The 16,312-nt window shown below is 39.7% G+C and overlaps 1 protein-coding gene across 2 annotated transcripts in view; it reads right to left on the minus strand.

Moving 5' to 3' along the window:
* The window catches only part of LOC137284716 (UPF0764 protein C16orf89 homolog), a 441,860-nt gene extending 425,749 nt beyond the window's left edge, over positions 1 to 16,111 (minus strand). The window contains exon 1 of one of the 2 annotated variants that reach the window (XM_067816637.1): positions 15,708 to 16,078. In XM_067816637.1, the coding sequence (XP_067672738.1) occupies positions 15,708 to 15,909 (202 nt within the window). In that variant the 5' untranslated portion in view covers positions 15,910 to 16,078. Of the gene's footprint in view, positions 1 to 15,707 lie in introns of both variants that reach the window. The other variant, XM_067816636.1, reaches the window with a different exon arrangement.
* Positions 16,112 to 16,312: the final 201 nt, after the last annotated feature.

Raw genomic sequence — 16,312 nt, forward strand, 5'->3', positions numbered from 1 at the left:
TGTCCCTCTGTTGATTTGTACCATAAACTATGTTCGTCCACGTTTGTCCATATTGGATATTTCTCCTGTTGGCCACCTCCTGACCAAATGATGTCCCTCTGTTGATTTGTACCATAAACTATGTTCGTCCACATTTGTCCATATTGGATATTTCTCCTGCTGGCCACCTCCTGACCAAATGATGTCCCTCTGTTGATTTGTACCATAAACTATGTTCGTCCACATTTGTCCATATTGGATATTTCTCCTGTTGGCGACCTCCTGACCAAATGATGTCCCTCTGTTGATTTGTACCATAAACTATGTTCGTCCACATTTGTCCATATTGGATATTTCTCCTGTTGGCGACCTCCTGACCAAATGATGTCCCTCTGTTGATTTGTACCATAAACTATGTTCGTCCACATTTGTCCATATTGGATATTTCTCCTGTTGGCAACCTCCTGACCAAATGATGTCCCTCTGTTGATTTGTACCATAAACTATGTTCGTCCACATTTGTCCATATTGGATATTTCTCCTGTTGGCCACCTCCTGACCAAATGATGTCCCTCTGTTGATTTGTACCATAAACTATGATCGTCCACGTTTGTCCATATTGGATATTTCTCCTGTTGGCCACCTCCTGACCAAATGATGTCCCTCTGTTGATTTGTACCATAAACTATGTTCGTCCACTTTTGTCCATATTGGATATTCCTCCTGTTGGCCACCTCCTGACCAAATGATGTCCCTCTGTTGATTTGTACCATAAACTATGATCGTCCACATTTGTCCATATTGGATATTTCTTCTGTTGGCCACCTCCTGACCAAATGATGTCCCCCTGTTGATTTGTACCATAAACTATGTTCGTCCACGTGTGTCCACGTTGGATATTTTTTTCAGTTCCTGGTATCATCACTACTTCATGGTAATTCATACAAGTATTCTCTTGCTGCAGCCGGAATAGTGCAATAAACATTTTTCTTACGATTATGGAAATGGCCTTGTCAGTTTTACTATGAACATAATCCGTTTTGGTTGGAAGTAAACACACACAAATAGTGCCAAAATGTTACCATTCCTGTATTAGACCAACATACCTTATAAGACCAAAAGGACAAAAACTAGTTTAATATTTGTTGATCAGTGACTCTTTTACCCAACTGCACTGTTTCATGAAGGCTAGACAACGCCAATGACCCATAGATTGGTTTAAGTGAAACCTTGACTAAAAATAGTTTCACGATAAAGCTACATCTTCCAGACCTGTTTTGTTGTAGTCGGTGACTGACATAAAGCTCTCATACAGTACCTGTAAAACCTCCATAGAACCATGAAGTTATATGAATAACCGAGAGTTAATGTAACGTCGAGGTTGACTTCAAGGAACCAAAGGCGTTGCTTGTTCTTCAGAGTGGTTTCAGATGCTGGTATTTTATGATGGAATGGTCAATGAATTTCTTTTTGCTATGTTCATAGTCTGAAGAGAGTATATATTTCCAAGTAAACAAAATCATTACTCCGTCCGCCTACTCTACTGATCACAAACAATTACCAATGTTTTGGTTTTGGGGTGCAGTTGCACAAATATGCAGCAGCAATTCTGAAATCGTTTTCGGTAGTATCGCTATCCGCCTCCACAAAAACAAAATGTATGCCCAAATATTTCAGATGGTGGAATATCCCCTGTGATTGTGGAATATTCTGGAAAATACCGCGAACGGAAGAGTTTATTGTTTTTAGCAGTTGTGTTTCCAGGTGGTGGTCCTAGAAGTTCCGGTGCCAGAATCGTTTCATAGACTGACTTAAGATATAAAACATAACATAGGTTCACCAGGGGGCAGCGTGTGCCAGTGCTATGGACTAAAGTGGTGGTTGGTTTATGAAATACTGCAGTGCCATTAATAGGCATGCCAGATGGCTCTAAACGTTGAAAGTCGGTGATGGCATCAGGTGATCGCATCATGGTCATTCATGTGATTCGTGAAGCCTACTTCTCCGTTCTTGAAGACTTTTAGTAACTTGATGGACATATATGCATTAAAACCGATAATTTGAATTCTTACAACAAAGTGCAAAACATTCCTTAATTGATTAAACATTGTTGTTTGTTTTAAAAACGTACTGCAACAGGAATGCATTGAATATTCAATTCGAACAGGCTATTCAGAATTTTACTAGCCTCTCATTCGTATACAAAGAATCCGTGATATTCATACACACGTTAAATCGGTAGATAAACCAACCTGGCTCAAATGAGTTTGGTGCGACAAAACAAATGTAAATTTATGATGTGCCGGTTCCATATACTTTAGGAACATGCTCGAAACCTTAACGCATTATTCATTACTCCGTATAACCAAAGGCGTTGGAATGTTAATAGTCACTTATCCGACCGGGTACCCATTTTTTGCTGGGTGAACAGAGGTAATTTTGAAAAAAAACTCGCCTAAGGTGAGACCACATGTATTATGTGTGTTTCGCTGTGGGGCAGGAATGTGGGCCTAGAAACTCTCAGGAGTCAAACTGCCAAACACAGAACTTTCCCAGGCACGTTCAAAAACAGGAATGAAACCAAAACTGTCTCGTTATTTCTCCTCGCAGGTACACATACTTACGCTCTAGATTGAGGCGTGTAGCAGTTTGAAAGCATGCACGTTATTACCTCAATATTAAAAGTCAAACAACACATCCTGATTATATGTGGCATCCCGTGGAGATGTGCCACAATTATCAGCCTCTCCACTGGGAAACAGCCCAATAATGATACGAGCCAAGCTGTCAACGGTTTTCCAAATGACTCAATTGTCTCCGGTCACTCAGCCAAACAGACCACGTAGTCGTGTCATGTGACAAACCGGAAGCAGGGTAGGAGCGAGTAGGAAGTAGAGCTGTCGCCAGCGCTTGTTGTAAGAGCCGGAAAACATTGCCGCCTACTGAGCGTTGTACACGCACGCGCATCGCAAATTAGTTTCGAGTTTCCAGGATGAGCAATTATAGATGATCAGTAATCGCTAATCGCGTCATCCATATAGCGTGATCTCACCTTGGGGAGTTGCTTTATGAAATGGTGTCTGCGGAAACTCATCAACTGAAAATCGATGTGTTTTGTCTGTTCAGATGTCATTGTCACCATTGTTCTAACGTGGGTATATTAAGTGGACATGATGTAGCTTTTCACACACGTTTCGTATAAACGGATATACACTAAGTTTACAATCATTGATCTCAGTATTTCTAGCAAAGTATTTCTAGCAAACACCAAACCTAATACTTAATCATTAATCACAAACATCAATTAAAACACACATCATGCAGTATAGTACTACGTATTGCATATAGAAAAATGTAACAATTACATTAACATTAAGTATTTATAATTCATATGAAGAATGTCGTAACAACTACATAATAATTTAATCAATTTATATGCTTGAATATGAATACTAATTTTATTTTTCCAAAAGAAAGATCCTTATTTTTAAAACCATATTTTGTTAGCGGAAGTATTGCATTACGACCCGGATGTAAAGCGAAACCTTACTGATATGATGTAAAATCAAACCGAACCCCAGCCTTACAGTGCAATCTGTTTGTTAAAAAGAGTGTCTAATTTTTTTCATGTTTTTATGTCGCAACCATTGAAATATGTTGCTACACCATGGTTCAACTGGTAAATGCCACGGAGGAATGCTACTGCCGCTTTCAGGCTCAAATTGTGACCAAAGTAGGAGAAAAACTCGCTTCCTTTTTCCCTCTCTCTCTCTTACTCTCTACTTTCCTCCATCATACTATTTCTCCTTGACTCACGCTATCTCTATTTGTCTATATATTTCTCACCCATCTAACCAACGACCGGTCGACTCAGTTACTCAGTCACTCACTCTATCTATCTAATAATGATAATACACTATCTTTCTTTCTCTCTATCTCTCGCCTCATTTCCCTGTATGCATCTCTTGTTTCTGTGCATCGTGTATTAAAGAATGGGGACAGTCTCTGGCCATAGCCATTGCACTGTGGCTCCAAAGGGAGAGGATAAAGGGATATAAACCCTACGGTACATACAGTGATATGATATTGTAAGTAAACAGGGTTAAGACACAAAGATCAGCCACGGGTTAACAAAGCATCTCATCTGGACAGACGCAAGCCTCCAACATTATATATGACAGTAATTGGTCCTGAAACAGATTGTAAGGTTTCGTTGGGAGCTACGTACTAATACGTCTAGACAGCTATTGGTGTTGTTGCACATCTAATTTCGGAGAGGGAAAACCTTATTTACCCCGTACACGTTTCTACAGGGGTTTCAAGAAGACAAAGGTCGTTTTTTATTTAGATATATTTTTCCTGGGGACCTTTGAAGGTCCGGGGTAGAACAGGTCTTCAGCAACCCATGCCTGCCACACAAGGCACTATGCTTGTCGTGAGAGGCGTCGAACGGGACCGGGTGGTCAGGCTCGCTGACTCGGTTGCCACATGTTATCGGTTCCAAATTGATTGATGTAAGAGGCGATTAACATAACGGGATCTTGTGATCAGACTTGCTGAGTCAGCTGACACGTGTCATTGTATCCCAATAATATCATTTTGTTCATCGATGCTCATGATATTGATAAGTGGATTGTCTGGACCAGACTCGATTATCTACAGACCGCCGCCATACAGCTGGAATATCACTGAGTGCGGCGTAAAACTAAACTTACTTTTTCCTGGGATGAGAAAAACTACGGGTGGGTGGATTATTTGTTTATTTCTTAAGCACAGCAATAGTATTCCCAGTACATGACGGCGATCTGTAAATAATCGCGTCTGGACCAGACAATCCAGAGCTGGATGAAATAAGCATCGATCTACATCACTGGAACTTGATGACCAATGTCAGTTAAGTCAGTGATGCTGACCATCTGATCCTTTTATTCGCCTCTTGCGACAACGTCGGTTCTAACCCGTATCGCTATGGGTTCAGGGGGATCCTCCAGTACAGAATCTGGCCGAACTAGAAGCTACTTTACATGAGGAATGGAGTACACTGCCCCTTTAAGGGATAAGGAGGTTGACATGGGTATGAGGAGAAGTGTGTCATACTGTCACATTTAGGTTACATTTGGTATTGGCCGTGAATCGTATAAGACACGCAAAATGACATTTTAAATGTTGATATTCACCAATAAATCCAAAACTTATCATTCCAGTTTATTCTTGTGCAGACATTGTTTTGTATGTTGATTTTTAAATGAGTAAATATCAGTATACAATCAACATGGATTGTAATTAATTTGTCATTTTTATGAGTCAAAGAATCTTACGGGTCTGAAAACTCATGTTTTTCCATTGTTGTCACTAAGAGAAGTTTTATGCACCTGTTGAAAACATATCATTGCAAAAATACAGAGAGTGCTTCTTTAAGTTCTTTGTCAATATTAAAACCGAATACAGTTACTCCGTTGCAACCACCTATCACATACCTGGCAAAACCTCCTTCTACACATTGGGAGAATGGGTAGCATTCACGTGCCACGCCGAAGACCCCGGTTCGATTTTCCACATGGGCACAATGTGAAAAGCCTATTTCTGGTGTCCCCCGCAGTGATAATGCTGAAATATTGCCGTAAATGGCGTATCGCCCAATTCCCTCACCCACTCCCTCTTTCTATAAATTCGTCATAACCGTCTTAAAACATATTATTATATAGTTATACAAGTTTCGACATATAAAGGTTATAAAAGTAGATTTCTTCTTCGATGTTGATCGGATAAAGCGGCATTCTACAAATCAGTTGCAGTCGACATCTGTCAGTCTATTATAACCGAGTTGTGTAAGGCCTTAAGGACGGTAGAACTGATTTCTCTACGTGCATATCCGTTATTACTGACTTCTATCGATATAATGTTGCCACCCTCTATGAGTATGACCTGTGAACATCCGGGTCTTCAGTAACCCGCGCTTGTCGTAAGAGACGACTAACAGGATCTAACAGACTTGCTCACTTGGTTGACACATGTCCTTGTATCCCAATAATTATTGTGTTGTTCGATGCTCATGTTGTTAATTACTGGATTGCCTCGTCCAGGCTTGATTGTTAACAGTCCGTCGCCATCTAGCTCTAATACTAAACTTAACTCACACTCACACTATGAATTCTTTTTGCCTGAGTTCTGTAAATCTGTTCTAAACGTCTTTAAATCCGTTATAGAAGACTTTCTAAATCCGCTTTACCCGGCTTTTATAAATCTGTAACGGACAACGGCTTGATATCTGTTCCACACAAACTGAAATCTGCATTCCCTTCCTACATCTAAAGTAATTAATGAGAGGGAGTTGGGACAGCCTAGAGGTTAAAGCGTTCACTCGTCACGCTGAACACCCGGGTTCGAATCCCACACGGGTTCAACGTGTAAAGCCCATTCCTGGTGTCCCGCGAGGTGATATGATTGGAATGTCACTAAAAGCAGGGTAGAACTAAACTCACTCACTCATCCACTATCTGAATGACAGGTACGTACAATGATACATAACACGCAAATGTATGAACACTGGCGTCACGCACCATATGACCTCACGTGAATAACCTAAATTGCATTTTTAAAATCATTTAGCTGTCGGGGTTGTTTCGTTTTCTGCTTTCATTAAAATTACCAAAGTGGCACGACACTCTATGAATTCTTTTGACAAAACCGACAGCGCAGGCGCATGTTCAACACACTCTGTTTATTCAGCCGCTAATGTAACAGTTAGATCTGTTACTTATTTATGGACTACCACTTCCTGGCGTTCTGCAAGAGCTTGTTACTAATTGTTTTTGGAATTGTTAAGATGCGCTTCCTATATCTCACTGCCTTTGGGGAACGGGCGGATATATGAGATAAAATATACATATGACGATATTTTGTGTACGTTGCGGTAGACTGACATCCGCTCTTTGGCTTCCGTGAGTTCATAAAATATGTATTTGCAATACTGTTGTCAGACATAGCCAACCAATACGCGCGTCATTTGGGACTGAGGATGAATGTCTCAAGTTCTATGGAACCATACTGGACCTTATTATACTATTGAGTTTGACGTATGAAGCATTTCGTGGCAAGTAGAGACGTGCTTGCAGTTTGAAATGCTTTGGAATTAGACTGACAGACAAAATACACTGTAATTGAAAAATAAATTACAATTGTAAAATCGTTGGCAAAATGAACATCTTACGTAACATGGTGCAAGGTTAAGGACTGACAGGCCAAAAAAAAAAACAAGACCCAGGGTCGTTCAACGTCCAAGAGAGGGAATTTGAGTACTTACCATTTTCTGAATCGATATTTGTAGTGATGTCATCAGCGACAGTGACAAGACGACTCGGGGCTCATGGATTTAGTACTACCTGACTACTCTACAGGAGAGTTGTTGAAAGTGCAACATCGTCGGACTGTATGTCATTGGCAGCAACGTGATTGGCAGAGGGCCATCTTCACGCTATTCAGAACTTATTTTATATTAATAGGCTGACTGAAATTTCTTTCGACCGTCAGTATATTTACAATTATTATCCAAACTTTATATTAAAACTGCATATTAAATAAACTGACCTTCACGTTTCCGTGTATGATATTTAACACTTGTCTGACGGCGGTCTAGATTTGTAAATAATCGAATCTGGACCAGACAAAAAAGTGAATGACATACAGAGCGTCGATAAACGCACTTGAGATATATTCATTAACCACGTTAACGAGCCTGACCACCGGGTGACGTTAGTCAACTGATGTCGACAAGCATGGGTTGATCATGAGGTATTATAGCGGTATTATGATAGTATTATGATCTTCACGGGAACAGTGCTCATGAGTTTCTGATATGATGCTGATAGTAGTAATCTGTCTAGGTCCATTTCTATTTGTACATGTATGTAAATGAGACGTGTGGTGCTGTAGGAATGGAGTCTCTGCTAGTATATTCCCCGATCCTACTAGTACACACTGTATGTGGAGTCTCTACTGGCTGAAATCTGATACTACTGATTGAGATTGAAATTCTATACTTTTGCACGCTGGTGAATATTTAGAAACAAAACAAAGTGAAAAAAAACCAAATAACAAAAAACAAACAAACAAACAAAAAACCAAAAACAAAACAACCCCAAAACCTCCAAAACAAACAAATAAAACCCCAAACAAACAAAACACATAAACACACACACACACACAAACCAAACCAAAACAAAAAACAAAGAACAAAAACAAACATCCTCTGTACTGGTAGAACCTTCTACAACATTGCAATCTCTACTGATCCTCTGCTGGTAGAGTCTCCGATCGCAAACGGTAATTTAGTAATTAAACAAAACAAAGCCAAATATTAAAAAACAAACAAACACAAATTACCATCTGTACTGGTAGAGACTCCGATCCCAATCTCTACTGGCAGAGACTCAAATCTCTACTGGTAGAGACTCCGATCGCAATCTCTATTGGTAAAGACTCCGGTTCCAATCTCCACTGGTCGAGACTCTGATCGCAATCTCTGTGGATAGAGACTCCAATCACAATATCTACAGGTAGAATCTCCAGACCTACCAGATCGCAATCTCTACTCTGACATATATATCTTCATCGAATAGTACATAAGCTGTACGGCTACTCTGACATATATATCTTCATCGAATGGTACATAAACAGTACGGCTACTCTGACATATATATCTTCATCGAATGGTACATAAACAGTACGGCTACTCTGACATATATATCTTCATCGAATGGTACATAAACAGTACGGCTACTCTGACATATATATCTTCATCGAATGGTACATAAACAGTACGGCTACTCTGACATATATATCTTCATCGAATGGTACATAAACAGTACGGCTACCCTGACACATATATATTCATCGAATGGTACATATACAGTACGGCTACTCTGACATATATATCTTCATCGAATGGTACATAAACTGTACGGCTACTCTGACATATATATCTTCATGGAATGGTACATAAACTGTACGGCAAAGCTATGTTTACATTTTAAATCTCGTTTCGTTTCCACAAAGACATCACTGGTCTAAAAATACTCACCGAAACGACACAAACATAGGGTATAACTTGTAACGAATTACCAATTTTTGTTGTTTTTATTTAACTTATAGTCGTCAAATAAGTGTATAGTTGTTGTCATATCAGAGGAGAGCCATTCTAACCAAAAAATACTGAAACATGTTGGAAAAATCGACATGCAAACTGATTTGAGAATGAACACCAGTGGGTTTCAAGGCACGTTATTGAATAAGCACTGACGATAATTTAGGTACTATTAGGTTTACTTGATTACGTTAATCGCCAACTGACCTTTACAAGACAACTGAGTTGAAAGCGCAGATCCATCTCTAACGTATGAACACATGGAGCCACGAGTGAGTGAGTTTATTTTCACGTCGTACCCAGCATTATTCCAGCTATATGACGGCGGTTTGTAAATAATCGACTCTGGACCAGACAATCCAAACGTTAAAAGGCGGAAAACCGCTGCCGAAGCAGAGCAAACTTAAAGTCACTGAGTGTGTTTAGTTTCACAAGGCACACCACAAATACCCCAGCTATACAGAGTCAAAAAAGAACCTTCGCAAAATGTAATTTTTATAAATAATGAATATTTTTTTCTCTGATGATACATCTACGTATCCCTATCTTTCGACTCTAGAAAAAACGTCAGCAAAACCCACTCAAACCCATCCATTCGTCGTGCAAATGACGTTAGCGCCAAATCGGGTTTCGCACGTGCAGTCGATCGAAGTTTTCTTCATTTGTACGTGTTTGCACTGACCTTAAGAACTGAAAAAAACCACTTTTAAACAACAGTTCTAACGGTCCTTTAAATGCCACGATTGTCAAATGTGCAATGTGAACGTGCCGTTGGCATGTTGCAAGCTTGGAGATCAGTTATTGACGTCGCAAGAGCAATTCGATGCAGCCGTCGTACTTTGTACGACTTGCGAGGTCGTCTACAACAAACTGGCACCACTTCTGATCGCCTAAGGTAGGGTCGTCCACGTGTGACGTCATGAGCAGATGACCGTCAAATCGTCCTACGTCACCTATGAGACAGATTTCTGCCGGCTACACGAACCAGGGCTGAGATGTTTAGAGGACGACTGTCCTCACAGACCATCGGTTAAGGGATGCCAATCTCCATTCACGGGTCAATAGTGACGCCGTTTCATCAACGTCAAAAAATGCGACGTCTGCTGTGGGTCCAGCGTCACCTCCAGTGGACTCAGAGAGATTGGAATCGAGTCGTCTTTAGCGATGATAGCATGATAGTGCTCGGCCGCATACCGCGATGCTGACACGAAATTTCCTTCAAAACGCTGGAATCAACGTCATGGACTGGCCATCGAGGTCCCCTGACCAACCTCAGAATTTGCAGGAACCTGGCGCTGCCTTGCAAGAGCATTGGCGCAGAATCCCCAAGCACGTGTTCACAAGCATCAGGAAGTCGATGAGGAGACAGTTTGGCAGTTGCGAATGCGAGGGGCGGCCATACACAATATTGAGAAATACACTGAGAAATTTCGAATTTTTATTCTTGTGACTTGACATTCTGTACTCCCAGGTTTTGGAACGGCGGTGTAGCATAATGGAGCTGATTGTGGAACTGTCAGTGTATCGAGTACATCACACAAATCTCAGCAATGAAATAATAACAATTTAACCATCTTACCATCTCTTGTTCTTTTATAGTGCCCTAAAGAAAGAGTGCGAATTTTCTTTTTTTGACTCAATATATATAGACTGAGTCTGTAAACAATCGAGTCTAGACCAGATAATCTAGTGATCAACAGCATGAGCATCGATCTTGGCAATTGGAAATCGATGTGTATAACAAATCAGCCATCCTGACTACCCGATCCTGTCGATCGCCTCTTAGGACAAGGATGGGTTACCGAAGTGTGTGTTCTATTCTTACCCGAATCTTCACTAGTACATAGAACGAGTTATCAAGGACGATCTATAAACTCTAAATATAACTGCACTTACAAGCTATACAAACAATACTAAACAAGAGTAACACACCCGTTTCATAACAAAAAGATATCCATCCTGTCAGTGCCATAAGCATATACTGGCATATACACGAGATATTGCGAAAAGGTGAGCACATTCTGCCTCAGCTGTGTCATCAGGCACAAACACACGCAAAGTCAAGTCAACTGTTTCGCAAAACCCAAAATATGTGGTGCAATAAGTTAGGGAATTACATTAGGTATCATTTTCGTCCGTGGTTTGTCAAAGGTGCTTCCTGCCTTTAAAACCTTTCAGCAGTTACTTAAGCCTGGAGATTCTTATGACTATCGAAAGGCGTTCTCCCCCACCCCCGATTTATTAACTTAAAGCATAAATCTGCGTTTACAGGAATGGTTCTAACAAACCCAGAAGAAAATGCACGGTGTATTCTAACCCTCCTTCATAGGATTCTGATACGCTCAAGAAAGACAACTCTGCACTGCAAAAGGTGATTGGGCCACTCATTTTACCAGTCTACAAAGATCACAACGCATACTGTATGCATAAACTAAGACAAAAAGTATAAATTAGCTTAATCTGATTGTTAACAGTCTGGAAGGCTGAGTATTTTTTTAATGAACAAAAATATATGCAAGGCGAAATTTATCAAAATATTGGCCGTAACAACACTGACTGCATGGAATTTAGAGTAAATGTAAATATTTGTGTCTCGTTTAACTTATGCGTTAGGGTTTGTTGATTTAACCTGTGTCTGCAGCGTAGACTGGGCTTTGTTGAAGTGTGAACAGAAAAAAAAAACCAAATTAGAGAAAGTTTTGGAGAAGCGTTGCTATCTCGTCAAAGAAACATGTAACTCGCTGTTGTAAACATCACTAATCTACGATTCAAGGGCGTTGGTGTAGCCAACTGGATATAGTGTTCGCTCGTGAAACTGAAGACCCGGGTTCTGTTTCAGTAAGTGAAATTTATGACACCAATTTTTGGTGTCCCCCGCCTTGTTATTGCTGAAATACCGATGAAAGCGGCGTGAAACGATACTCACACACTCAAGCAGTAGGATTCACTGCATGAAAATTTCTGCTGCCCCCCGCCGTGATATTATTGGATTGTTATAAGCGGCGTCGAACTTCACTCACTCAGTCAATCACCAGACATTTAGCAAAACATATCAGCATGACATGTTCGGAAAGAAATAGTTTTAAAAGGTGCATGGTCGTTCGAGATATGTGAAAATATACATGCAAGACATACTCGCCGATATTTCGCCGATTTCTTAAAATCTTCTGTAACCTACCTCGAGAGGCCTTGATCTTTTGATTCACGATTCTAATGTTACAGACATTGGGTGTACACGACGTGTACATTGGATGTACATTTTCAAGTAATACTTTTAAGGAATACCATAAGCATTATGTTCTCGCGGCCGTTTGGATGAGCAATTGACTTGCCTTTCCATGTGTTTATGATACGTGTTAGCGAAGGATCAGATTTACTCCCAGAGCCAGGTTGATCACACTTGACAGATGTTCATACACATATACGTATGATATTGTCAGAATTTAATATTTACATTTAAATTCATTTTACATTTAACATCGTGTCATGATTCCGGTCATTTATAATTCCATTAAAAAAGCTCAGTCGAAACCTCCGATGTCAATGGCAAAGTGTGCACTTAACAACTAGGTCGACCCTAGTGATGTATGTCTTAACAACAGCAGAAGCTGCTGTAGGAAAAGAAGATGAATACTAACTAACAGCAGCTTGAAAGACTGTTAACTCCTAGCTGAGCAGATAAGATAAAATTTTATGGCGTACGACCTAAACGTAAAACAATGTTTACTACACTTAAGAGATTCATGTAATCACGAAACCTTTACACGTACATTAGTTGAAAAGTTCTTTAACTATAGAAGGCTCATAAATTTGTCAGAATGACTGAACATTTCGTTTGTGCGACATAAATGTCTCGTTTTTGAGTCTTACTATTTTTTTTGGCACGAGATATATATCTCTTTTGACCGTTGTAGATTACTTAACGTCAATTCTTTAGGCTCCATACCCACTGCTGGTGCTGACGAAGGCGTGATATATTTATGTGATATATTTATGTGATATATTTATGTGATATATTTATGTGATTCTGTTCATTCTCAGTTACGTATTATTAGCTTTAATGAACAGGTTTTTAACGATGTGTCGTGTTCATGTGAGAAAAGAATACATTATTGCGTCGAACGGGGGAGGTCAATGATTAAATGTTATTTTCCGTGGATTTCGTTTCATACCAGACGCAAATAACATACCTCATTATACAATTATTCAGTATAGATGAATTATCTGGGGTTAGTTCCATCAAGTTGGGTCAGGTTGCACGGTAGAATGATGTGATGTATAACTGCAGTACAAGCATCCCTTAATGGCTTATCTAATGAAATCCAGTGGAACTGGAAACATTTCGTTTGCAGATTCAATAGCAGCTACAGAAACACAAAGTAACACCCGTCAATGGGTGGTACAGGATTTCGAAAAGATCACTTAAATTAGAAACTTCACAAATGTGAGTTCCTAGTTAGATCCGTTTCTCATTTGAAGCAAGTAAATATCATCTTGAACCTAAAACCTCACAGATAGGAAACAGAACAAGTTCCATATCGTTCATGAAGATTATCATTTAATCGAGCATCATGTCTACTGCTTCATCAAGCATGGCTTGTGTGTAAATTAAAAAATAATTTTAAAAAGTCTGGATACTTTGAAGCTATTCCACATGAAGATCTATTGCTTACAAAAGAGAACGATTAACCAGATATTTTCTTTGTGGACTTGAGTTATGCCAATGACAGCCAATGGCAGATTGACATGTTAGCTAATAAAATGCAAATGGTAAAATGTTACTGGTAAAATGTTAGTGGTAAAATGTTACTGCATTTTATAGCTGACATCACGAGGAAATGCTGTCGTATCATTACCGCAGTTCCACACAATTGTCTGATCAGTGTATTTCTGGAACAATCCATGCAGTATCTAATTCCACAAACAGTATAAAAAGTGAGTGAAATCCTTTTAATGCATGTTGAATGTATTTTAGGTAAAGGATTTAATGTACATTTAAAACGTCAAGGCGAGGAAATAATGAATCTCAATTTTCTTTTCTGTTGAAACTGATTGTACTGGGTGTAAAAGGAAACATAGCGAGGCCATCGATTTGAATGGGGCACTGAAAATCAGTGAGGACATCAGGTGTTCACGAGAACTAGCGTGTCCTGCATTAGACATATCAATATTGACAGCTTTTTGGATAAAAACTTTTCTGAGTGTGCCCTTTCGATACTGATTCTTGTGCCATTTTCAAGCTTCTTGTCTGTATTGTACTTTAAAAACCACAATCAAAGGAGGCATCCAGACATGTGAGTGAGTGAGTGAGTGAGTCGGACTTCAAATAGAATATACAGACATGAGTCATAAAAGAACCCGGACTGGTTAAAAGTTCAGTTAATATTGTCAAAAGTGTTCAGTCAGAATATCAAATGGTGTTTTTTGTATCAATACCTGTCTCTATTTCAGGGCGTTGTGTTCATTTGTTATTTAAAAACGTTATATATATTTTCACACATTTCACGACGCCTGAGATCTGAAACCTAAAATGAAAATTGACATTGTGCTTTTCATTTAACTGAGAATATCGATCACAGTCGAAAGTCTGCTTTAGCTAATCCCAAAGCCGAAATATATATATGTTATATATATATATATATTCCTGTTTCGTCAAAAATTAGGCAAAGGGTATATCGAGAGCAGCACGTTTGGCATCCACGTAAGGGCGATCTATCATTAACATAAGAATGAGAAATATATACTTGTAATCAATCAGCCCCGGTAGATGAATAGATCTTGGAATAGGCATGTACGTCGCAATAATCGTAATAATGATGCCCCATACATGGACTTGTGTTGGGAATCGCAAGTAATGGCTACACTATTGTCAATTGTTATAACATTGGGCAACGCAATTACAATAACTGAATCGATCGAATTCACCATGTGATAATACAACGTCGTGATCATTGTGAATACCGAATAGAGTGAACATCATTTGTATGCATAACGCTGTATATATGCCTGGAAGTAGGAATGTATATTTTCTACAAGGATTTGAGGATGTATTCTGACACAATGCATGTGCCATGTGATGCGTATGTGATGGATCGTTTTAAAACATTAGGAAGTTGAATGGCATTAAGAAGTTACACACACATGGAAAAGAGGTTTTTGTGGTTGTCAGCTTCTATGTTTTGAGGATCTATGTATGACCTTGCTCCTTCGGGTGAATTCAAAATCAAAACGCACCAAGTGGCCGATACAATGAATTCACCTGATGGTTGAGTAAGGATATACTCCAAGGCGTTGTGTTCCTCATAATTAGCAAGTTACGATTCATAAACACTGTCTTCCTTTGGTTTAACATTATTGCTTTGCATGTGGGAGTCTATAGGGGTCATGTTTGAAAACTTTCGTGTTAACTGTTGACATCCATTGAATCCTTTAGATACATAATCTAGTTGAAACATTAAAATTACACTACAACTTCTATACGTTGTTCTTCTGACACGATAATTGTACATTTCAATTGTACTTTTGCTTTGCTGAAACTTTATATGATAATAGTATCACAACAGGAAAAGAAGTTCATCGAATTTACCTTCAACAATCCTTGTGCCAATGATGGCATCCAAGTTGACACTTCGGTACTCCTTGCTGAAGAAAGCCAAAGTGGCACCCAAGGCACTAAGGGTACGGTCGAGAAGGACATCAGTGTCGTTGTTGACGACGGCCTTAGCTTGTGTAGAAGCCGGCACCCCGAAGAGCAGCAAGCAACAAACAGCTTTAGCAAAAGCTACCATTTCTACTATATACTTTCAACACGTAATCTTTGAGGCAGCAGTTGGCTCCTAATCGTCATCTTCTAATGTTGTGAAGATATACCCACTACACCCTGCGTGGGTGACTGGGCTGTTCCTATTGGTCGCGGGGAGTACACAAATACAGAGGGGCAGTCTTCCTGACAGTCACTGTCCTGAGTTCTCACGAGAGTGTCACTCTCTGCATCAAATCCCGTCATCGATCCACGGAGAGCGGACGCCGCTGCGCTTTACTAGTCAGACAGCGAGCTCAGGTTTCCGCTGTCCGTATAACATCACCTGGATTATACTAATTGTTCCATATTGTATGGCGGTAAAATAGCCCCTGGATAGGGATGGTCATATTAACAGATTCAAGGCCCTTTCATTGGTCCTTTTGCGCTAT

Source organism: Haliotis asinina, chromosome 5 (assembly GCF_037392515.1).
Source record: "Haliotis asinina isolate JCU_RB_2024 chromosome 5, JCU_Hal_asi_v2, whole genome shotgun sequence".
Classification (NCBI taxonomy): domain Eukaryota; kingdom Metazoa; phylum Mollusca; class Gastropoda; order Lepetellida; family Haliotidae; genus Haliotis; species Haliotis asinina.